Source organism: Amphiprion ocellaris, chromosome 12 (genome assembly GCF_022539595.1).
Source record: "Amphiprion ocellaris isolate individual 3 ecotype Okinawa chromosome 12, ASM2253959v1, whole genome shotgun sequence".
NCBI lineage: Eukaryota > Metazoa > Chordata > Actinopteri > Pomacentridae > Amphiprion > Amphiprion ocellaris.
The window spans coordinates 5,529,815-5,555,141 of record NC_072777.1 but is presented as its reverse complement, the minus strand read 5'-3'; the positions used below and the strand labels follow the sequence as shown (position 1 = coordinate 5,555,141).

Below are 25,327 nucleotides of genomic sequence, written 5' to 3'. Positions count from 1 at the left end.
TCCATCCATCCATCCATCTCTCTCACAGGTGTGGGGGTTGATTCACCTGTTCTCAATCACCTTAATCCACGAAGGCCCGGTTCTTCATTCTTCCGCTCTCTGCCAGACCAGAGACTTTGAAACCAGAACCTTTCTCCTACAATTAGTCTGGTTTCCCCTTTTTGTTTTCACCTTGGTTTAGTTATCCTTTCTGTGTTGGTTTTAGTTTCATTCGTTAAATAAACTCCTTGTAATCTTTGACCTGTGTCTGCAGATGTCCTGTGACACCAATGATCCCATCTGATATTTAGCATGTTTTCAATTATTGGTCCCATTTCTTAAAAAAAAAAAAAAAAAAAAAAAAAAAGCCCCCTGAAATCTGATCAGATAAATGAATGTGAAACTACTTTGGGTCTGCTGCAGCTGCCTCCCTCTGATCTTGTTCCTGCCCACAGCACAATCTGATCAGTGAAACACTGAAGGACAACTTCAGCATGTAAAACATAAATAAGCAAAGGCTGCAACTCGTGATTATTTTAATTTTAACTTAACTTTATGTGCTGTTCAAAAACTTTATTTTTTCTGCAAATGTGTAGTGATTCCAAATCTTGGTTATTGATCTCCTTGATTACAAAAAAAAATCTGTATCGACCCGGAAAAAAAACAAACATGTCAGGCACCCTATGATGTTAACTGTTTGCCTGAATGTTTTTGTTTAAAATCCTCAGTAATAACCTTTGACTGGTTGCTCTTAACCCTGTAAAACTCACTGCTGCAAAAATACAACATCAGCTTATTTTTTAATTACTATTTTCTATTATATATATCTGAAATAAACCCTAATCTGGGGTCTGACAGCAGCGTGAGGTCAAAGAAGCTGCCATCAGCTGCTGCACTTCTGTCCGTCCAGCAGATGGAGCCATGGAGCTGCAGTGAAGTGAAGAGCAGCACAAGGCAACCACCACTTCCATCCACTGACGCATTCAATTTGACTGACGCTAATGTTTTATTGACTTCCAACCACTAAACCAATAAAAGCTGCAAGCAGCGTTGGACGGGTCCTCGCATCCGAGCGGCCCGACTGGCCCACGCATATCCACCAGGAGGCGCTGCAACTGAGAGAGTAAAGTTTCAGGCAGATTGGAGCATGTACAGGCTACTTACACAGCACTTCCTGTTTCATGGCGAGAAATTCAAAATGGCCGCCAAGTGGTGCAAAGATGTGATTAGGGCCGGACTCTGATCATACATGTAAAATTTCAGGCAGATTGGAGCATGTACAGGCTGGTTACACAGCACTTCCTGTTTCATGGCGAGAAATCCAAAATGGCCGCCAAGTGGCACAAAGATGTGATTAGGGCTGGACTCTGATCATACATGTAAAATTTCAGACAAATTGGAGCATGTACAGGCTAGTAAGACAGCACTTCCTGTTTAATGGCGAGGAATCCAAAATGGCCACCAAGTGCCACAAAGATGTGATTAGGGCCGGACTCTGATCATACATGTAAAATTTCAGACAAATTGGAGCATGTACAGGCTAGTTAGACATGACTTCCTGTTTCATGGCGAGAAATTCAAAATGGCCGCCAGGTGGTGCTATGACAGTGAGTCTATATCGACCTATGGATGTGATTAGGGCTGGACTCTGATCACACATGTAAAGTTTGAGGCAGATTGATGCATGTCCAGGCTAGTTAGACAGCACTTCCTGTTTCATGGCGAGACATCCAAAATGGCGGCATTCTGCTGGTCACCATGGCCACACCGTCAGACTGTTGCAGAGTATTTTGATAACCTTTGATCAACCATGACTGGTGTCCATCCTGACTAAATTTGAGCTCTCTCGTGGTTACGGTGTTTGAGTTAATAGCTTTTTAAAATGTCCAAAAATGACAAAATGTCCAAAATATGAATCATATTTCAAAATGGCCGCATTCCGTGGCTCGCCATTTCCACGCCTTCAGACTTTTGCAGAGCATTTTGATAACTTTTTATCACGTTGGGCTGTTGCATATACTGGCCAAATTTGGCGTCTCTCAGACTTACCCCTGCTGAGTTATTAATATCAAAAAAATTTACAGCTAATTCAAGATGGCCGACTTCCTGTTGGATTTACAGTATGGCCGTGATTGACTTTTTTGGGTTTCCTGATGTGCTGAATATGCATGCCAAATTTTGTAGCTGTAGATGAAACGTCGTGCAAGTTGGCCTAATGACCAAATTTTCAATTTTCCAGGGGGCGCTATGGAGCCATTTTGCCACACACATGCGCAACTTTCCTAAAATATCAAATTTTTCGCCAGTCCTGATGAGCATGCCAAGTTTCAAGCGTTTTGGGGTATGATAAGGCCGCCAAAAGTGCAATTCTTTTGGTCGGAGAAAAAATAAAAATAATAATAATAAACCCACGGGTTTCAATAGGGTCTTCGCACCATTCGGTGCTCGGACCCTAATGAAAGCTGCAAGCAGCGTTGGTCAGGTCCTCGCATCTTTGCTGGTCGCTGCAACTGAGAGTGTATTTTGGCCCATGGCTTATTTTGATGGTGACCTATCAAAACCGTCCACCAGGTGGCGCTGTCACTGTGAATGTATATCGGCCTATGTGTGGCTGGAGTCTAATCACACGTAAAGTTTGAGGCAGACTGGAGCATGTACAGGCCAGTTACACAGCACTTCCTGTTTCATGGCGAAACATCAAAATTCCGGGAGCTTCCGTTTCCACGCCCTCAGGCTTTTGCGGAGCATTTTGATAACTTTTGATCATCCATGCCTGCTGTACATCCTTGCCAAATTTGAGCTCTGTTGGGGTTACCCTGTTTGAGTTTATAGCTTTTGAAAATGTGCAAAAATTGGTCCAAAATTGTCCAAAATATGATACATAATTCAAAATGGCCGACTTCCTGTTGGATTTTGGGTATTTGTGCATGACGCTTTTTTGTGTGTCTTGATGTGCTACAGATGTGTACCAAATTTTGTAGCTGTAGGTAAAAAGTGGTTCAGGGGCTGAATTTTCATAGTATTGCAGAGGAGGCTAATGAGCCACTTTGCCACATACGTGTCTATTCCCCTTAACCCTTTGATGCATAACCTGGGTCAAAAGTCACCCAAATCCAATGGAAAATGGGTATCTCCTCATGTGGTCTATGCATCAAAGGGTTAAAACTAAAATAAAATGTTTTTTGCCGGTCCTGATGTGTTTGCAAATTTTCACGCATTTTCAAGTATTTTTCCGTCCAAAAGAGAAAGTATAAGGAAAAACCCATGCATTACAAGAGGTTCCTTGCCTCGTTGGTGCTCGGACCCTAAATATACTTCAGCTGACATATAAAACAGCCCATGGTCTCTATAATGAGGTAAGCTTAAAGCAGAGGGAAACATGAACGTGTCCAGTGTTGTCATTCCTACATTCCAATCTAGTTTGTTTATCTTTGCAAAATTAAACTGTTCATGTGAATGCCTTTAGGTCATTTTCACACATCAATAAATACCATATTGATAGGGTTTTCAAAGTTTTTTCCATGAGGGGATTTATTACATAGTACAATCATTCAAAAATAAGTGTAATCACCGCAGCATCGCCAGAAAGAAAAGCCTGTACAAACGCAACTTCCGTCCAAACCAAATGACTTCAGTTAGTACATCCAGTGTGTTCTACCATAATGCGGTAAAAGCCATCCCATCAAAAGCAGATGTCCAGATCTGTCGAAGCTTTTCCACCTGGCACAAACACAGGAAATGACTGCAGTTTTTCCACATTGGTGAGGTTTTTGCCACTGAGTCATTCACAGCATCATGAATTTGGTGCCTTCTTCAGCTCCAGAATCCTTCAGATAACTTTCTGACACCAACAGACTGAAATTTCCACTTGTGCAACATTCCGTTTCATGACCGATACCTCTGAAAGAACCAAATGAACTTCTGTCACTGACCAGTGTTGAGCTACATGGGAAACGTCTTTTGGATTTTGACTAAACTCTAAAGCTGCCTGTGTGGACCCAGGAGTCCCGTCTTCAAAGACTTATTCACAACCCCACATTTCTATAAAGTCATGTGGAAAAAGAAAAAAAATTCTTTGGGAACGGATAAATAATATTGGTATTAAAGCATTAAATAGCATGTGATCAAGATGTTCAGTCAGCTACAGTAGATGCTTTACGGGTGTCTGTTGACAGAATTAAGGTCAGGAAGATGAATCTTGTCAATCCAGCAGTCCATGCTCTTGGTTTGCTAATTTCAAGGTTTGGTTTATTAAGTCACACTCATATGAACAAACAACATGTAGAGAAGATAAATGTAAAGCTACAATAAAGTTGCTTCTCTCCAGGTTCAATTCAAAGTCATATAGGCAAGTCTCGCCACTTGGCAGTTATTTTGGGCAAACAGGACCAGAGGCATAAATAAAATGAATGGGGAGAGAGCCAAAACTGCAATTTCAATGTTTACCGGGGCACAAAAACTGCCTGTCTGGAATCACCAGTCAAATCTGATAAAAAACACTTTAGAAGTTTGGTGACTTTGCTCCAAAATAAGGTTAAAAAAAGCGTATTTTCAGACAGACTTATGCTTCACTGCGCATAAGACACAATTTGTTGGATATTTTGTAGTTTGGCTGTTACTGAGCAGATAATTGGCTTTTTGGAGGGGCTGGTCATGTGCTATACAGCTACCCTTAGATTTCTACTCAGGATTCTTTAAGTGGTGAGTCTTTCCCTTACACCTTCCCTGTTTAGGTCTCTTACAACAAGCTAACATCTGGATGACACTGATGTCCCACTATTATAGCAAGATCACAGTCACTACTAATCAGACTGCTACTAATAAATGTCATTTATTGGGTTTCTGATGTTTAAGTGGTAATCTCTGAAACCACAGAAACAGTAACTACTTCACTCCAACACCTCGGCCCACACCAGCGTTGGCACCACATCGTTTAACTGTCCTCAAAGTTTCATTTGGAAAGCAGCTTGACTTCTCTTTTTGGTTCTTTAAGATGTTCCAACATTTAGGGACGGCCTCTTCGTGTCTAACTGACTAGTGGGGAGTCTCAGAAATATATTCTCACCGCCAACTTACATGACTCACATGCCTTGAGGTGTGAAAAGTTGTTAAAGTCCCTATGGAGGGGTGATTCAAGGTGTTAATATTAGTAAACTGTTTGTGAGAGCTCTCAAGACTGCATTAGAAGTACCTGATAAGTGGTGTCATAGATCTATCTTAAACCATTGGTCTTCTCCGTCTACCATGTGGACTTTGCTGTCCACAAAGGAGTGTTTCTTTTCCTTGTCCTGAAGAGCTGCTCTCCTGTTTTAAGCCATGTGAAGCAGTTGTTGAGTTTCTCCAGTTGTTACAGCTTGGCTCAAAAACTGTAACAGGGAGACAGCAACTGTGTGGTGACTAAAACGGATTTATTTTAACACAAAAACAACCAAAACTACGCACTAAAGAACCCCAAACAGAAACACAAAACCATGCTGCTGGTGTTCCTGGAGAAAGCAGCTCCTGTCAGACAGAGCTTGAATGGAAAATGAGGGAGCTGAGCCATTGGATCCCAGGTGTGGCTCAATCAGCTGATGAAGCTCCCTCAGCTCTGGAAAAGAAAAGACAGGGACACCTAGTGTCCAGGTGGAGGTTCGTCACACTGTATGTGGGTCTATGCACTCCTTGCTGCAGTGAACTGCAAATATAACATTGCTTGGCTTTTGTTTGGCTATCTTTAACTTAGATTGAACCTGTTTTTGTCTGGTTCTGGGTCTGAAGTGCCCTGATAGGTCGTCTTCGGAAAAGATCCTTCTAAGTTCACACATCTGGCACTCCCCACCAGTCAGGTAGAGCTGAAGAAGCCTCTTGGATGCTGCTTTGTGGTAAAACACCTTCAAAAACCAAGGACAAAAGTCCTGCTGTCTTCTTCTGAAGCTCTTAGAATTACCTCAACATGGATGACTGAGAATCTGCATGAACTAATTGAAAATATCTAACTAGCATGTTATGCTAACTAACACACCAAAAAGATCATATAATTAACCCTGGCATGCTAGCATACTGGGGCTGGACAGTGGCTTGGTGGTCAGCACTTTCACCTTGAGGCTAGACGATCCCATCTGTCCTGGGATCTTTCTGTGTGGAGTTTCCATGTTCTCCCTGTGCATGGTTTTCTCCAGGTAGTCCGGCCTTCTCCCACAGTCCAAAAACATGCTCAGGTTAATTGGGGATTTTAAATTGTCCATAGGTATGAATGCGAGTGTGATTGTTTGTCTGTCTGTGTAGCCCTGCGATAGACTGGTGACCTGTCCATGGTGTCCCCTGCCTTCACCCTAAGTCAGCTGAGATAGACTCCAGGCCCCCCGAAAACCTAATGAGGATTAAGCGGTGTATGGATGGATGGATGTTAGCATACTAGCACACTAACATGTCAAATGTTACATCCAGTGGATGTTAACTTCCTTGTTAACTTGCTCAATCTGTGAATGTTAGCATGTAAATGTTAGCATTCAGATCAAGTACAACCTGAGCACAGGTGCAGTCTCGATAGCTGAGCCTGACATAAAATTACCACTCTTGCTACAAAGAAAAAATGAAGAATCTGAAAATAGCAATGTTCTCTTCAGTAGTCATAATTTTGGCTTGGCGACCGCGGCTTTTTGTGAGGCCACATGGGTTGTACTGTGTTACACAAACTTGAGTCACGCTGCCAGTTTTGAAGTTCAGCTACACTTTAAATGCCAAACAGCAAACTTGAGTTGAGGTGGGTGTGAATTTCTTAGTATTTTCCCACAAGCATTAAATCATGCCAGCGAGCCACGGGGGCAAGAAGAGGCCAATAGTCCCAAGCAGGCACACAATAATGAACATCCACAGGAAGATGCGGTCAATCACCATGGCGACATACTTCCAGTCCTCTTTCACCTGGGTGAAATGAAGAGCAACAGAGAGGAAAAAAGAGAAAAGAAAGAAGTCACAGTTATGAAATTCATACTATGAGAGGTATTGTTTGCTCTGCAGAAAACTTTCTCACACATGCTCTGTAATACTGTATATTCGTGCACATCTGTCAGATTGGTGTGATGTGCTAGAACCTGTCTGCAGCCAATCATTTAACTTTAGCCAAACTTAAGAAAAGTTCTGTCTGGGCGGCTCCCAACTGTAATTTCAATGCTACGTTAGGTGCATCATCTGACTCGGCCACAAAATGGGATTTGACTCCATGGATCACTGCTTCATTTTAAGATCTGTCTCCACAAAAAGCTTTCTTCAGTCACTTTATTGCCAAAGACTCTTTTTTTATATCTCCTCAGTAACTCCAAATGTATAAACATCAACAGATCAAAATAAAAAAAAAAAAATTCATTTTATGAATTATTGATCAGCAGATTGTTAGTCATTTCAGTGTAAAAAAAAAAAAAAAGGAAATTGCAAGAGCCCAAGGAGACAATTTCAAGTTGCTTGTTAAAGATTTGGTTGAGTAACTTCAGTACAAAGCAAAATCATAAAGCTGTTCTTCACTGCAGGAATTTTCAGATCGTTCTATGGCAACTTGAACTTTAGCTTGTGTTCTAATCACAAGAAGAAACAGTTTCGGGGCCATTTTCAGAGGATAAAGAAGTACTTACACTGGTGTAGGTACTCTTAAGCATCTATGAAATACTGCTGTGTGGATCTTGATGCTAATTATTTAATATAGTAGATGTCTTATTTTATTGATACTGAGGTCTACACTCCCTCCCAGTCACTACGCTTGGCCAACAAAAGGCGCCTGATCCAACTACCACAACATAAACTGCTCTTCTTTCAAAAATAAAGACATTAAGTGACGCCAAACTTTTGAAAGTTGAATAGTGTATCTGCTCTCTGATGTACTAAGCTTTGGATAGAAACATCTGCTAAATGAAATTGTAGAATTGTAGATACTCACACTGAAGTCAGCGTCCTCTGCCCTCAGGTGATCTGCTATGTAGTGCACCCCTTCCAGTGCACGTATAACACTGGGTGAAAGCAGGAACGACTGTGACACTGTATTGTCAACTTTAGCTGGCCGCTGAGTGGAATTAACTCTGGCTCCGGTTAACTGTCTGTTCGTCCCTGCAGTCCCTTCCTGTCGGTTCTGACTGTTTTGTGGAGTCTTTTGTTGAGGCGGAGGAGTCGACCCCGGAGGTCTGGGCGACGGAGGACGGAAGGAAAAATAAGACGTCAACGTTCCCAGCTCCAGATCCTCGTAACAGCTTCTCTCCGGGTCGTCCAACGTGGTCCCGTCTCTCAGCCAGGTGGCCGAGGTGCTGAGGCCGAAGCCAGATTTGTGGCCGACCATCCGGGCCTGCCGTCGCTCCGCCGCTGCCTCCTGCTGGAGCAGCAGCAGCCTGCGACGGCGGCCATCCGGAGCCGGCCGTCGCATGAACAGCCAGCGTGGGATCAAGTCCAGGAACACGGAGTGGACCCAGCGGGGCATCTTGTGAGTGCTGGGAGAGCGATGGTGCACATTGAGCACGAACACGGTGATGACGATGGACAGAGTGACAAAAATCATGGTGAAGAGGAGGTACTCGCCAATGAGGGGGATGACAAGGGATGTGGAGGGTATGATCTCCGTGATGAGGAGGAGGAAGACAGTGAGGGAAAGCAGCACAGAGATGCACAGAGTGATCTTCTCACCGCAGTCTGAGGGCAGATAGAAAACCAGAACGGTGAGACAGGAGATCAGCAGACAGGGGATGATGAGGTTGATGGTGTAAAACAAGGGAAGTCTGCGGATGATGAAGAAGTAGGTGATGTCTGGGTAGATCTCGTGGCAGCAGTCGTACTTCTTTGTGTTGTACGTTCCCACAGCGTTGATGATGGCCCATTCACCGCTCTCCCAGTAGTTGTTGAGGTCCACCGTGTTCTCAATTCGCTCCAGGTCGATCTTGGCCTTGTCGTAGGTCCAAGAGCCAAATTTCATCTTACAGTTCTGCTGATCGAAGGGGAAGAAGGTGACGTCGATGCTGCAGGAGCTCTTGTAGATGGCAGGTGGGACCCAGCGGATTTTACCCGTGTGGAAGAGGTGAGCTTTGGTCATGTGGGTCACAGCGAATTCACCGTCAGCACTGCAGAAGGACAAGATGTCATATATGGTGACACACGACATAAAACCTCACCTTTAAGTGATCTCAGAGCAAATGCTGCAGCAAATCAATCAAATCATGCACTGACAAAAGTTCTACTCCCCCCTTAGCTGAGGGAGATTTTCATTTTGGAAACCATGTACTGAAAAAGTGTTTTCTAATAATAATCACTGACAGATATCTCATATCTCTTTATCACGTTAATGGTTATAATAGCTTCTGCAGAAGGCATACTGGTAAGTCCTTATCATCTCATCAGCCTCACTTACAGATTGTGATTACAGAGATGATGGAGCAGAACTCAATCATCGCCTGCTCTGTTCAGTTTCCACGAGGTGATCATGTAAAGGGAGAGGTTTCTTTAAAACTGTGGATTTTATAGTCAATTTCATACTGAAGCAATATACACTCACTGGCCACTTTATTAGGTCCACCTTGCTGGTAAAAGGTTGGACCCACTTTTACCTTCAGAACTGCCTTCATTCTTGGTGTCATACTTTCAACAAGGTGCTGGAAACATTCCTCAGAGATTTTGCTCCATATTGACATGATGGCATCACACAGTTGCTGCAGATTTGTCAGCTGAACATCCATGATGCCCCATTCCACCATTATCCCAAAGGTTCTACTGCATTGAGATCTGGTGACTGTAGAGGCCTTTGGAGTACAGTGAACTCATTGTTATGTTCAAGAAACCAGTTTGAGGTCATAAAGGGATGGACATGGTCAGCAACAATACTCAGGTAGACTGTGGAGTTTAAACCATGATCAGTTGGTACTAAGGGGCCCAAAGTGTGTCAAGAAAATATCCCCCACACCATTACACCAGCAGCAGCCTGAACCGTTGATGTGATTGGCTGATTAGCTATTTGTGTGAACAAGCAATTGAACAGATGTACCTAATAATGTGGCCGATGAGTATGTATGAAGGTTGTCTTCATGTTGAAATATACAAATTCCACCAACAGATAACACAGAGCACATAAGGCTAAAGGACACAGCTTGTTGTTTGACACAGTAACGTGCACTGTAAGTGTAAAATCATTATTTGGCCAAAAGCTGTCTTCAAACATTAAAGTGTAAAAAACAGGACAGAGGATTAGACTATGTATTATTGTGTGCTATGTATTTTAGAAGTCCACTAGATGGCACCATCATCATATAATAAACCATCCAGTCAACAGGCATCAGTTTGAACCCAATCATCTTAAAATAATGTGCAGCTGTTGGACCTTTCTTTTATATTTTTATCTAGATCGGCCATAACAATCCACTCCAGTATGGACATAAAAACCTAAAGTTCATTTAGTTTCTTGCATGAGTACATATGAAATTTTTAAAAACTACGAATAGAAATGTAATTGATTGTTTACTGGAACCAAGCTCTAAATGTGCTGTGTTTTTTCACTGAATTTTTTGAGTACATAGATACATTTCCAGTTGCAGTGCTTGAATGTTTTCTGCAGCAGCATTTGCAATCATATCTCATCAGTTAAAAAAAAAAAAGACTCAGAATGAATTTAAAGAAAAAAGATTCTGAAAGTTTGGAACTGTTTTGGGTTTGGATTAGCTAGTGTGAATGTTTGGAGATGTTGGAGCTCTGGGGTGTTGCATGCATTCCATCTAGTATGATAAGTGGAAAGTATAATTGGTTTGCGAGATAGCATTTAGGGACTTCACTGAAATGTGTAAATAAGGTTAGGATTCATTTGCATTCAAAATACTCAGCCTAGAAAACACTGCGTTTCCTGTTTCAGAATACCACCAACACAGACAGGTCTTCTATTCAGTACAAAATGTGGCTGATGCTTTCCAAAACATGGATTTTAAGTATTTAGATGGCAATGACATTTTTAAAGTATTTCGGAGTGTAATTACAAAGGAAGCCTGGGGCTAAGATCAAATTCACCGTTTTATTTTATTTTTTCCCCTTTTTATCTGTCATTATTAATAAATGACTATTCATTAAGCAATGACTGTGTTTTGCAATTATTTTTCATGATATGTACAGTTATGGGGCTACAGCAATCAACTATGCAAATGAACCCTTTGTTGATCTGTGTATAACACAAACATATACACTACCGTTCAAAAGTTTGGGGTCACCCAGGCAATTTCATGTTTTCCATGAAAACTCACTCTTTTATTCATGTGCCTAAATAATTGCACAAGGGTTTTCTAATCATCAATTAGCCTTTCAACACCATTAGCTAACACAATGTAGCATTAGAACATAGGAGTGATGGTTGCTGGAAATGTTCCTCTGTACCTCTATGGAGATATTCCATTAAAAATCAGCCGTTTCCAGCTAGAATAATCATTTACCACATTAACTATGTCTAGACTGGATTTCTGATTAAGTTAATGTTATCTTCATTGCCATCATCTCTGATTTTAACTAATTAGCCTCAAGATCCACAGGGGTACAGAGGAACATTTCCAGCAACCATCACTCCTGTGTTCTAATGCTACATTGTGTTAACTAATGGTGTTGAAAGGCTCATTGATAATTAGAAAACCCTTGTGCAATTAATGTTAGCACATGGATAAAAGTGTAAGTCTTCATGGAAAACATGAAATTGCCTGGGTGTATTTCTGACTAATTTAATGTCATCTTCATTTAAAAAAAAAAAAAAAATGCTTTTCTTTCAAAAATAAGGACATTTCTAAGTGACTCCAAACTTTTGAACAGTAGTGTAGGTCATAATGTCCATGGAACTGTGATCTGTGAAAGGTAAAGAACACCAATGCACTGAATAGTGATTGGAATAGAGTTAACAATGAGATACAAACAGGGCTTATTGGGATTTTTTCTTTGGTTTCTGCCATTTTTTGACAATTCACTGACCCAGGAACATCATTGCCGTTCCTGAGAAACGAACCTAACAGGAGGGTTAATATCTCTAAGGTTTGTACCTTTCACCAGCATTATATTCAGTGATGAACTAGTTAGTGAAAAAAATAATGGGCAGATCAAATGTTGTGCTCCCTTTTTTGCTTGTTACTGCTGTGTTACTTTTATCTCACAATATTACCATTTTGCGTGTTTGTCTTTCTTGTATATTATTTGTATTTTTTGTATTATTTGTAGTTTATATTTTTACCTATTTTAACATTTTATATTTAAATAGCCTGGTGGACAGTCACTGCATATCGCTGCCATACTGTAAGTGCATGTGATGAATAAAAAAAAATCTAATCTAATCTTACTTGTTATAGAGGACGATGTCTGGAACCCAGATGAGCTCCGACGGCACTCTGATGGACGTCACGTTGTCGTAGTCAGACGGTCTCCAGCGAAGCTTGTAATCATTCCACTCCTGAGAGAAAACAACAAAACAGATGTTTTGTTCGTCATATGAGTCATTCACATCTTTAAAAACTTCTAATCAGGTTGCTTCTTGTATTCCCAACATTCTACGTCACCACATCCCCTCTTGTCAGGAAGAATCTCAACAATAAATCAACGCTGACACAAATACTTCTAACCTGTTTGAGCCACACATTGGTCGTCATCATCTGGTTCTTCTCATCCTGACAGACAGAAAAAAGGAGAGACAGTGATGGAGGAAGAGTTAAAGCTGTCAGCTGTGGATTCAAGCCAGACGAATATATGTGGGAGTCTCAGGGAGGTTTGTCAAAGCGAACCCAGATATAGCTTTCAGCAACTTCACTTCAATAACTCGGTGAATGTGAAGTTTTATGCAGCAGCTCTTGCAGTGACGGGGCAGAGGGGAGGTATTCTAGATTTCCAAAGACTGTTTTTGCTTCTGTATGTAAATATGCACACATAGACAGCTGGAAAAACTCAACCAAGTACAACCTTGAAACCAAACCCAAGCCCATATATAAGAATTGACATATTTAGTAAATGGTTTTAAAGCTTTTCTTCAAAGAAAAATGAACAATAATAACTGTTATGAAGATATTTGCTGCTAAAACATTCAACGTGTTTGTTAGAATCAAGCATAAAACATTAGATACCAACTGTAATAGAACTTTTATTTGTGTCAGATGTGCTGCAAATAGTCCACGTCTGAGGTCTCACCACGTCTATGAGCTGTGCTATGGAGAGTCCAAACTTGACGATGACCACGTCGGAGATGTTGGGCACGGGTCTGGACCACTTGTTGTAACCAGCAAACAGCGTCTTGAAGAGCTCATCTTCAGCGTGGGAGTGGGTCTTCTCATGACAAAGAACTGTGGAGAAACGATTGCTTTTAATGTTAACAGTTTCCATCCAACATTTATGGAAGACAGAAGCGATAAGTGGGGTACCTGGATGTCACATTTATATTCTAGATTCACTCGTACTCTTAAAGAGTCAAATATGCAGTTATAAGATTTGTTAAATATTTAGCAAAACCATCTCTCTGGATGTGCAATATGGAATTTTTTAACATTTAAATAAGCTAGTGTGACCCTGGTGTTCATCTGGACAGTTTTAATCCTTGCTTTTCTCTGCACTCAGTAGATAATATTAACCAGCGTACAAAAACAGAGATGCATCTATGATATTTGCATCATCTGCATCAGCAAGTAAAAGTTTTAGAATGAAATATCAGCACTGGCCTAAAATGAGATAAGATTTTTTTACATTATGACCACCTCCTAATATTGTGTTGGTCCTACTTGTGCTGCTAAAACAGCCCTGACCCATCAAGGCATGGTCCTGTTGCTGGTTCTCCACTGTTCCTTCCTTGGACCACTTCTGATAGATCCTGACCACTGCAGACCAGGAACACCCCACAAGAGCTGCAGGTCTGGAGATGCTCTGACCCAGTCGTCTTGTCAAACTGGCTCAAATCCTTACACTTGCCCATTTTTCCTGCTTCTAACATCAACTCTGAGGACAAAATGTTCCCTTGCTGCCTAATATATCCCACCCACTAACAGGAGCCATGATGAAGAGATAATCAGTGTTATTCACTTCACCTGTTGGTGGTAATAATGTCATGCCTGACTGGTGTATATTGTGTGGGGGTTTCTTCAAGAAGATCAGGACGTCATGGACAAACATCCCACAGCTGTTCTCTCTTATGTCACGTTATGATTAATATGTCTTGAGAAACGTCCTTTCGCCTGAACTTTTAATAAATCAATGCAGAAGTGATATATGAATTGACCTTTTTTCCAATAGACTGGGATTTGATTCTCTACACCACAAAGGAGACCAGTCAAGTGGCATGTGTCTCCTGCTACACATTACCACCTGCCAATGAGCCGTCACGTTAAAAGCAGGCATAAAAATAATATGTTAATTCCACTACAGGGGAGACCTGAAGTTCAGTGTAATTAGCTGGAAAACATATGTGCATATATCGGTAGTTAAAAAGAAAAAAATTGGCATATCGTCAAAAAAGTCAAACATCGTGCCTCCCTGTAAAGACAGAAATAATCAAATATGAGCAGAGGCAGTTGAGCAGTATATTTAGAGATGATGTCCATGTTCTGTCACCCATGTCTCCTCTTATCCCCACTTAACAAACAGCAGTAAATCTGGCTTCACATCGTGGCTTTTGGGAGTAAAGGGTGGAAGCTGTGAACGCGTCATGTTTCATCACCTGCTTTAACCATCTAAGACTTTTTCTCAGCCAAGTCTTATCGACTTGTGCACATCTTAGCGGATCTTCTGATCTCTTGATCTGAGTGTGAGCCTGCTGCAGGAGACTGAGGAAGCATCTCGACCCTATCACCACCCCCGCCATGCCATCAGTGAAGTGTTATTATTATGTACGCGTGGCTTCACACTGAGACGTGACTTAATTAAATTGATTCTGAATAAGCAGTCTAGACAGATTTGCGTACGAGCTCAGGCTGAGTCACTGTATTATTTTTCAGCAGAATGGAAAGCGTGGAAACAGACAGGAATCCGGTCCCTTGGGGATTACAGCCTCCACCTTCATCAGTGTAGTCAGAGTCAATTACACACATCATTACTCGCTAGTGTTAAGTGGAGGTGAGCTAATTTCTCACTACTGAAGGGCGTTTATTGTTGAGCTGTCTGTCACTCCCTGTTACAACTGATGCATGAAACAATTAACTGATGGTTTCACTTGAAGCAGAGGCTAACAGCAGTGTGTGTTTACATCTGTGTCGACTAGACCCTGATTAATACTAGATTTTTGAAGGCATTAGGCAAATTTCAGCATATTTGTCAGTCAGGATTTAGTTTACACATTATGTTTGGGCCAGCATCTCCTCTTTGAACATTAAAGGAATTGATTATTGAGTCACCTGTCAATATAGATTGATATATCGCTCTTGAATCTACACTCAAAAGTCTGCTGTCATTAGCTGGTTAGCTTTGCAACAAGACTGGAAACAGGCAGTCACTCTGCCAAAGGTCACAAAATTCACCTGTTTCACCTGCAGGTGAAAAAATGACGACAATGTGCCGTTCTGTAGGGTGTAATGTGCTGCTGAGCAGTTAAGTAGGGATGCACGATATTGAATTTTTGTTGATATGCAATATTCCAGTACGTATATATCCATATATGCACATATTTTTTGACCAATTGCAGAGAACATCAGCTTTCTCTTGCAGGGGAATTAACATCTTATTATTTCTACACTTATCAATACCCCACTGGGGCAGGTTTTGAACATAAAGTACAATGTAAATGTGCACATTTACTAGGAAAGAAAACTACTTCAATTGACATAAAATATGCCATATTTATAATATCTAAGTACAATTTTAGTGCAAACTTTTAACCTTTATCCTGGCATTATCTGCCTTTGGTGTTCACTTTGGGCCAATATTTAATTTGAAAGGCTTTAACGGAAAATACTGATGATGATGCCGACACCGTGCCCATCACTGCAGCCAAGAATTATCTCAATGAAAGATTTTTAAAACTCTTGTATTTTTTGTCTCATATTCACGCCAAAATATCAACAATAAAAAAATAATCCCTGGCATATATCTTATTTAGAGTTTGTCTTGAAAGGTATTTAAGGTCATTTTAATCTGAAGCGTCAAACCAAACATCTCGAAAGTCAATAATAAAATTAAAGCTGCAAGCAGCGTTGGACGGGTCCTCGCATCCTTGCTGGTCGGCGAATCCAGGCACGTCCACCAGGCGGCGCTGCGACCGAGAGTGCATGTCGGCCTATGGATGTGATCAAGACTGGACTCTGATCACACCTATAAAGTTTGAGGCAGATTGGAGCATGTTTAGGGCAGTTACACAGCAGTTGATGTTTCATGGCGAAGCACCAAAATTCACGAGGCCGCCATGGCCACGGCCTCAGACTTAAGGGGAGCATTTTGATAACTTTTGATCACCCATGCCTGGAGTACATCCTGGCCGAATTTCATCTCTGTCGGTGTTACCCTGTTTGAGTTTATAGCTTTTGAAAATGTACAAAAATGACCCAAAATCGTCAAAATGTATGACATATAATTCAAAATGGCCAACTTCCTGTTGGGTTTTGGGCATGGGTGTCAATTACATTTTTGTGTGTCTTGACGAGTTACATAAGCCTACCAAGTTTCATGATTCTAGGTAACACGTACTGGCCGTAGTAACTGTTTGAAAATTTCCAGGTGGCGCTATGGAGCCATTTTGCAACAGTCATGTGCAGTTCATCTAAAATATCAAATATCTCAGCAGTCCTGATGTGTGTGGCAATTTTGGCGAGCATATGACCATTTTTAACCTGTCAAAAAGTACTTTGTTTATTCTGGCAACGATACGTTGCCACGGCAACAGCGTTTTATGAATCGTCAAAATCTTCACACTGTGGCATCGTCTAGGTGTAACCAGTCAGCTGACCAATTTTCTGAATGATATGACAAAGTTTCTGGCAATGGCATGTGCAAATGTAATGACAATTTCTTCCTTTTGCCAATAGGTGGCGCTATGAGTATTTCTAAATTTATGAATGTGGATGTGTTCAGAACCTGACTGGTGTCCATCACATCAAGTTTGGTCCAGATTGGATCATTTCCAGCTGAGATATTAATAATTCAATTTTCATGGGGAGAAATCGAAATTCGCCGCGCCGCCAGACACGCCCCTTGACAACGAGTCGCCATTTTCTCTGGTGATAATCATCAATGTGTTCAGGCTTATGTCAGCACATTTGAAGTGATTCTGGTCAACGTGCTAAGAATAGTACATCAAAATGTAAAAAATGTCTATTTCTTGCTACCACAAGGTGGCGCCAGGGCTGGACTGGGATCAAAATATGGCCCTGGCATTTTTGGTCATGGTGGCCCACCATGATTATTTATACAATATGCCAAGCCATACGACATACCAGAGGATATATGTGCACATTGTATTGTTTAAAAAAAAAAATTTAAAAAAAAAATGCAGCAGCCTACGTGGAAGAGAGTAACCATGTAAAAAAAAAAAAAAAAGATACACTCTGTCACTTCTCACAGGGACTTTATTTAAAATTTTATTACAAACTGTCAAAATTAGCAACTTGAATTTAAAGTGGAGCTCTTCACCAAAATGGAACCTTAAAGTATGAAGAGAGAGATTGAGAGAGAGAAAGATAGAGAGAGAGATGCATAGATGATCAAGAAAAGAAAAAGAGCTGGAATCAGTTAAGGTATAGTTTTAAAGCTAATGTGAGCTCGTCGATGTGTCCCTGCTGTGTCACGTCTCTCCCTCCGTCCTCCTCCTCCTCCTTCTCCTACTCCTTTTCCTCCGACTCCCTCTGAACTTCGGCTTCTTTTTCTATCATGGCAGCAGCAGTCGCTGCCGCAGGTGAAGTAGTGGAAGCAACGGCAAACATGTCACTTATTTAGCAGCATTTTGCTGCATCGACTTGCAGGCTTTTAAGCGTTTATTCGCGCAATTTTTCAGCGCCCCCCTTTCGTTTGGGCCGTTTCTCCATCTTTGCTCTTCTCCACTTCCGGCCAACTCAAAGGGCAAAATTTGATGACTTTGGTCAAGAGGCCGGGGAGGGGCGGGCCGAGGAGGGCTGAGAGATTTCATTGGATTAGTCCAATGTCCTTCAAGAAAATCAACCAATGGGCCGTCGCGATCGACAAAAAGGATGTATATTTATATATGATGGTGAAATTATGACACCCCCTGTGCCGGCCCAAAAATGTGCTTCGGCCCACCGGGCATCGCCCGGTACGCCAGATGGCCAATCAACCCCTGGTTGGGGTTAAAATGTTGTCAGAAGAAGAAGAATCAAGAAAGAAACGACATAACAAAATGCCATTAAATCAAAGGGAAAAAGTTGAGACAAGAAAACATTTATAAAGTAGGAAAATATAAAAGTCGAAGTAATTTAAGAAGTTTATTTAATAAGTAAAGATGTAACTTTGTAAATAAGTGTTGTAGTCTATTTCACTTATTTGATCGATAGGTGTAGTGAGAGACAGGCAGACAATGGGGTAGAAATAAGAACGAGGGCAACTCATACAGCACGGGGTTGCGATCGGGAATCGAACCCGAGCCTCAGCGTCGGAGATCTAGTACATACGTCAGTAGTTTAACCCGTTGAGCTATATGAGCACACATGGGATGTGCTTCAAAATATGTATAAATGCAATAGAATGTCTAGGGGTAGGGTTAGGGTTACAGAGCAAGGTCCTGACAGTAGCAATGTACAAAAATGGGTATTAAATTTTACATATTTTAATAATTTAATATTAAGTCAAACTAGCCAAAAAATTCTTAAAAAGAAGTTGGGGTTTTCCCGGTGGATTTTGGCCGTGCTATATGATATGATATAGACCGGCCAAAAACCAACGGGAAAACCGGGGATTAATTTCTCTTAATATTCGGCTGCTTCGTTTGTACATTAAAAATAAATTTGTCGACATATTTTTTAACCCTATTTTTGTACTACAACTGTAAGGACCTGGCTCTGTAACCCTAACCCTACCCCTAGACATTCTATTGCATTTATACATGTTTTGAAGCACATCACATGCGTGCTCATATGGCTCAACGGGTTAAACCACTGATGTATGTACTAGATCTCCGACGCTGAGGCCCTGGTTCGATTCCCGGTCGCAACCCCGTGCTGTATGAGTTGCCCTCATTCTTAGTTCTACACCGTTGTCTAGCGGTCTCTCACTACGCCTATCCAAACAAAAAGTAAAAGACACTAGTACACTTATTTAAATAGTTAAATGTTTCTTTACAAATAAACACCTTAAAGACAATAACACTTTTACTAGGAATTAAACACAATTTACTATGAAAACTTTAAATATACAATTACACATTAAAATCTACTACAAGTTCTTAAAATTACAAACTACAACTGTTTATCTAAACATTTAATATTGAAAATAAGATTTTAACTCATCACATCCAATAATACTTTTCACTCAACAATTACACATGAAAAAGACAAAACATTTGGACATCTAATCTAATATTATTAAATCATCAAGAATGACAAAAGACCAAGACTAAACTTTTAAGATGAATCTAAATACAGACAAAAAAAACTGAAAAACACCAGTGACACTTTTGAATATCTAATTACACAGAAGACACAATAACAAAATCAAAAAAAACAAATAAATTTACATATCTTAAAACGTTTTCTATTCTGAAACAAAAACATCTGGTGGTTTCTTCAAACACTTCCTCTTTCAATGTTCTGGGTTGCACTATGAACTGATTTACTAATAACTCTTTTCTCAAAACTGCTTCCCTCATAAAGTCTACTAATAGTTGAAATCATTGATCAAACTAATGTTACCTTCTGATCATCACGTACTATACTTTTCAGTGAATACAATCAAAGTTGCTGGACCATTTCTAAATAGCACACAGGTGAACGTCTCACCAAAACTCAAATGGATACTCTAAATGTGAAATCAAGACTCATGGTCACAACTTTTACGGCTTCGATTAAACAGAAATTTCTAACTAACAGAGAAGTACTAACACACTTTGCACATTTCAGTCCTCACACTATCTGACATTTCAAACTAACAGACAACTACACATGGACATAGAAGACACAAGTCCTTGGACTATCTGAAGGTTCTAGTTTACAACTACTGTGAAACTTCAAAAATTTCAGCCCTCACACTGTGTGAAAGCTCATCTCCTCAGGACTCAAGAGGTCTGTACACTTTGAAAATCTTGGAAATCAGGGTTCAACCCTCCAGCACAAAGCCTAAAGTCCAACCTCCTCACAAAAACTGTTGAGTCAAAACTCAAGTGAAAAATTAAAGCTGCAACCAGCGTTGGACGGGTCGTCGCATCCTTGCTGGTCGGCAAATCCACGCACGTCCACGAGGTGATGCTGCGACCGAGAGTTTATGTCGGCCTATGGATGTGATCAGGACTGGACTCTGATCACACATGTAAAATTTCAGGCAGATCGGACCATGTCCAGGCTAGTTATAGAGCTAAAACGTACTGGCCGTAGTAACTGTTTGAAATTTTCCAGGTGGCGCTATGGAGCCATTTTGCCACACACATGTGCAGTTTCCCTAAAATATCAAATGGGTTGCCGGTCCAGATATGTGTGGTAATTTTGGCGAGCATTTGAGCATTTTTAACCTGTCAAAAAGTACTTTGTTTATTACGGCAACGATGCCTTGCCACGGCAACAGTGTTTTATGAATCGTCAAAATCTTCACACTGTGGCATCGTCTTTGCGTGACCACTCAGCTGACCAATTTTCAAGATGATATGACAAAGTTTCCGGCAATGGTAGGTGCAAATGTAATGACAATTTCTTCCTGTGGCCAATAGGTGGCGCTATGAGTATTTCTAAATTTATGAGTGTGGATGTGTTCAGACTCGGACCGGTGTCCACCATATCAAGTTTGGTCCAGATTGGACCATTTCCAGCTGAGATATTAATAATTCAATTTTCAGGGCGAGAAATCGAAATTCGCCGCGCCGCCACAGACACGCCCTTTGATGACGAGTCGCCATTTTCTCTGGGAATCATCATCAATGTGTTCTGGCTTATGTCACCAAATTTGAGGTGAATCTGATCAATGTGCTAAGAATAGTACATCAAAGTGTGAAAAATGTCTATTTCCTGCTACCACAAGGTGGCGCTATGACTGTGGATGTATATAAGCACATGGATGTTGTCAGGGCTGGACATTGATCACACGTAAAATTTCAGGCAGATTGGAGCATGTACAGCTGAGTTAGACACCACTTCCTGCTTCATGGCGAAGGATCCATTTTTTTGGGAGTCGCCATGGCCACGCCCTTTGAAATGAGATGAACATTTTGATAACTTTTCATCAGGTCGCATGTTTGCATATGTTGGCCAAATTTGACGTCTCTCGGACTTATCCCCAATGAGTTATTAATTTTGAAAAATTTACAGCTAATTCAAGATGGCCGACTTCCTGTTGGGGTTAGGGCGTGGTCATGATTGACTCTTTTGGGTTTCCTGATGTGCTGAATATGCATACAAAATTTTGTAGCTGTACATGAAACATCGTGCAAGTTGGCCTAATGACCAAATTTTCAATTTTCCAGGGGGCGCTATGGAGCCATTTTGCCACACACATGCGCAACTCCCATAAAATATCCAATTTTTCGCGAGGCCTGATGAGCATGCCAAGTTTGACGTGTTTTGGGGTATGATAAGGCCGCCAAAAAGGCAATTCAAAAGTCTGGAAAAGAATAATAATAATAATAATAATAATAATAATAATAATAATAAATAATTCCTTGCATTCCAATAGGGTCTTCGCACCGTTGGTGCTCGGACCCTAATAATAAATAATTCCTTGCATTCCAATAGGGTCTTCGCACCATTTGGTGCTCGGACCCTAAAAATCTATTGAGATGCCACTTTGTTTAAAGTGTGTAACTGTCCATTTAAATAAACTTTCTTCTTCTTAAAGACAGTCCCTGGTTTCACCTAGAATGAAAAATTTCTGTGACTACGAGGCTTTTAAAACAAACAAAAAATAATCACATTTTGCAGCAAAACAAATTAAGGTCTACATTCAGCTGAAAAAGACAGAAAACTAAATTCCCTGCTTGAATCGTTTGTTCCTCACACAGCTTTAAACTCTGCAAGTAAAACACTGTCAGTCAAGTCAGAGATCCAGTGTAAATACATCTAATATATTTTATCAATTAATAATAAATTATTGAATCTAAAATGCCAATCAGAAGTTCTCAGAGCCTAAAGTGACCCTCAAACTAATTTCCAAGTTGGATTATCAGTTTCAAACCAAAAGATGAACCTGAGAAATATAGCAAGTTATCACATCTGATGATGTAAAATGAGATTAAGCTTGGCTGCTTGCTTGATAAATTAATGAAACTATCCAAAATGCCTGATCAGAAGTCTCTCTAAATGTCTGACGGCTCTCGTACTTCGAACCAATGAAGTGTGCTACCATGAAGAACCATCAGACGAGAGCTTCATCTGGCAGCAGTCATGGCTGCTTGGCCAAGGCCACATCATCGCATGTCCACGGGTGAGTTGTAGTTCTGTCGACAGTGTTACCGCGTCTTTACAACTTACAGCTGCAGGATAGTCAAGAGAACGCTAACCAGCCGAATGCTGCACAGAGATAACCAGAGGAACACATGAATTTGCTGCAATGATTTAATGCCCATTCTAAAGGCTCGGCTTGGCTCTACTTGCAAAAAACTGCAACAATATGCACAAAAAAACGTTTTTCTGGCATTGTTTTCTTTAAAAAATGAGCCCTGTCTAGTGCCTTTTTGGACAAAAACAAACAGAGGTGGTAATCAGTATGTGAATTCACTGTTAATTTGCTCGCGGTGCACTTGGGCTCATCTCCTGCCATCGTGAACTCATTGCAATCTGGCAAACAAGCATGCACCACAGACTTCTTATCTCCTCTTTGACAGTCAGGCCAGCACTCGTTCATCTGCTCATGCATCTGGGAAGGACCAGATGAGGGGACTTGAAAATGGGCTCCTGCGTGTCGTAGATCAAAGCCTCCTGCCGGCAGAGTCTTGAAATGCGATGACACCTGCAGCATCCAGCACACTGGGCTGAGGATCGCTGCCAGGCCTCTTGGCGAGGCGTCTGAAACACTGACCAGTTTAGATGATCGAGTCAGCAGCTTCTCCGGCCAGAGGCGCTCTTGGTGAAATTGGACTGTCAAATACTTACAGTAAGAAAGTTCACTAAAAAAATAAGCAACTTTTTTTTGTGGGAAATTGCAGAGCTAGAGTCAGAAAACTGAATTACTTCTGTGTCATAATGAGAAATAAACTGGCACGAGATCAAGTAGCTGCACATTTGACTGCTGTAGCATGTAGAGACGGAGGGAGGAGACAAACCTTCTGTCACATATGTCACAAGAACATGTTATCTCAGCCGTGTGACGACTAGTTTGTATGTTTGTGTTGAAGGACGCAGCTCCTGAATCATCTTCTAAGTCAAGCAGCTCTGACTTCCACTGTCAAGCCATCAAAATTAACTCTGACAAATCTGACCAAAATGTGGACTTCTGAACTGTGATTTAACACCGTTATACAGTATTGAATTTGTTGTACACACATCTATTTGAAGAATTAACTGGAATTTGCTGCTGAAACCAAATTCTGACCATAAATATGTATATTTGTTTTTGGTATTTTGCTGCTTTTGAACTGATCTGCAATCCTGAACCACAGCAAATCGTATTATTTGCCGTTTTCATTCTGTCCTGTGGACTTTTAGTGAAATGCTCTGCTTTTCTTGGACAGTTTCAGCATTTGCACAGAAAGAACGAGTTCAAAACAGTCCTGCACAAACGGATTTGTTTCCATCAATGTAAGATATGCACCCCATGTTGGATGGATACTGAGAATTACATAAGAATGGAAACCAACTCTAGGATGAAGACATTCTGATATGTAAATAAGACAAGGAGAATGCTTTTTCTAAAAGTTATTTTAGCTGGTTAAATTTAAACAGATTTAATTAGATTTTTGGCAGTTTTGTGAGAACAGCATCAATATGGCACCACTATAGGAGACCTTAAAGGCAGGAAAACAATCAAGCTCATTATATTTTCAACAAATTTGTAATGCAATGATGACATTTAATTCAGAATTATTTGATGTAAAATGTGTATAACATGTTTGTTTGTACATTCTGTTGATGCACATGTAAAACAATGTTTAAAAAGAAAAAGAAAATGAATAAAAGAAGCTTGCTGACCCTTTATTTATTTATTTTTTTGGTGTTTTTGTCCAATCCTTAGCTGCTTTTCCTGAACTAGTGACCACTGCTGCTGAGAAAGTGAAAGTAGTGTCTCTTCTAGAGATCATTTCAGATTTCAGATTGACGTTTCCGCTAATTTGAAATGTGTGACAGGCACAATCCAAACATTTTGGGAAACTGTAACGAGGCATTTATGTAAATGTAAAAAGAAAACTGCGAGACTTTTGAGTGAAAAGGCACACGACTATATTTTCTCACTTTTGAGCTTTGTAGCCCCCTTATAACTGTTTTATCTGTTTCTGCTATAGCAATTTTAGTAGGACGCTCATCTCGTACAGTTTTCTGGCTCAAACATAATACTTTGGTTTTGGACTTTCATTCGCTTTTCCTACACGACGAGAAAGTACTTCTTACCTGACTGAGTGAAGAGCAGCGCCCAGGAAATCGCCGTCCCCACAAAGAACAGGTGGTTGTATCCCATGTTGCACTCTGGAAGTGAAGAGCTTCACCGGAGCAGGTTCCGTCCACCGTCAAAACGTTATCTTGAAGCCGCGACGCGTGAGCAACATCTGTCATCTTCGCAGCTGGGAGGCATATCAGGGCAACTTCGCCACTGCTGTCACAATAACTGCTGCTCTGTCTGGGGGCGGGGAGTGACGGCGACAGTGACAGAACCAGTGGTTTCCCTAAAGCTCCTTCTGCTCGCAGTCAGCGCTGCTCGCACCGGATGAGAGCACCGGACCTTCCGTTTCCGCGCAGTGAGCCGGAGAGCTATCCATCACTCGGTGCTGTCTTGCCTCTGGTATAATTGCTCATTTAAGTACCGGTATATAACTTATATACTGATATCTGAGCAGAAGAAATAAAGTCGCGGAAAATAGTCCAGTTTGCTTCTGCGCCGTATCCAAGCGACTGTGCGCTTTTACGCACGGTGCCAAAAATTTAGCGTCCTCGGTGACCTGACCTCTGACTGTTTTCCATGTTAATTTTGAAACTAGTAATTTCTAATGATAAGGAACAACTGAATTAGAAACTTTGGAGTGTTAGATCCGCACCACGACGCCATCCACCCCAGTGAGACTGGACACATCTGAGCGCTTCCGTCTTTATCTGCTACCTATAACAGAGTAACAGTCCCTCCT

At 41.0% G+C, this 25,327-nt stretch overlaps 1 protein-coding gene across 1 annotated transcript; it reads right to left on the bottom strand.

Annotated features, from left to right (window-relative positions):
* Positions 1-1,392: 1,392 nt before the first annotated feature.
* Positions 1,393-25,292, bottom strand: chrna2b (cholinergic receptor, nicotinic, alpha 2b (neuronal)). The gene is made up of 6 exons (XM_023296987.3): positions 24,600-25,292; positions 13,123-13,274; positions 12,564-12,608; positions 12,285-12,394; positions 7,892-9,056; positions 1,393-6,885 (listed from the first exon to the last, which is right to left on the bottom strand). Exons 1-6 carry the CDS (start codon positions 24,664-24,666, stop codon positions 6,760-6,762), a joined length of 1,665 nt encoding a protein of 554 aa, XP_023152755.1. The 5' UTR covers positions 24,667-25,292; the 3' UTR covers positions 1,393-6,759.
* Positions 25,293-25,327: the final 35 nt, after the last annotated feature.

Coding starts and splice junctions, on each gene's coding strand:
- chrna2b (XM_023296987.3), bottom strand. CDS start 24,666: ATGGGATACAACCACCTGTTCTTTGTGGGGACGGCGATTTCCTGGGCG. Junction 13,275..24,599: donor GCTGCTCTTCACTCAGTCAG/GTAAGAAGTACT, acceptor GTTTCTCCACAG/TTCTTTGTCATGAGAAGACC. Junction 12,609..13,122: donor TAGCACAGCTCATAGACGTG/GTGAGACCTCAG, acceptor TCTGTCTGTCAG/GATGAGAAGAACCAGATGAT.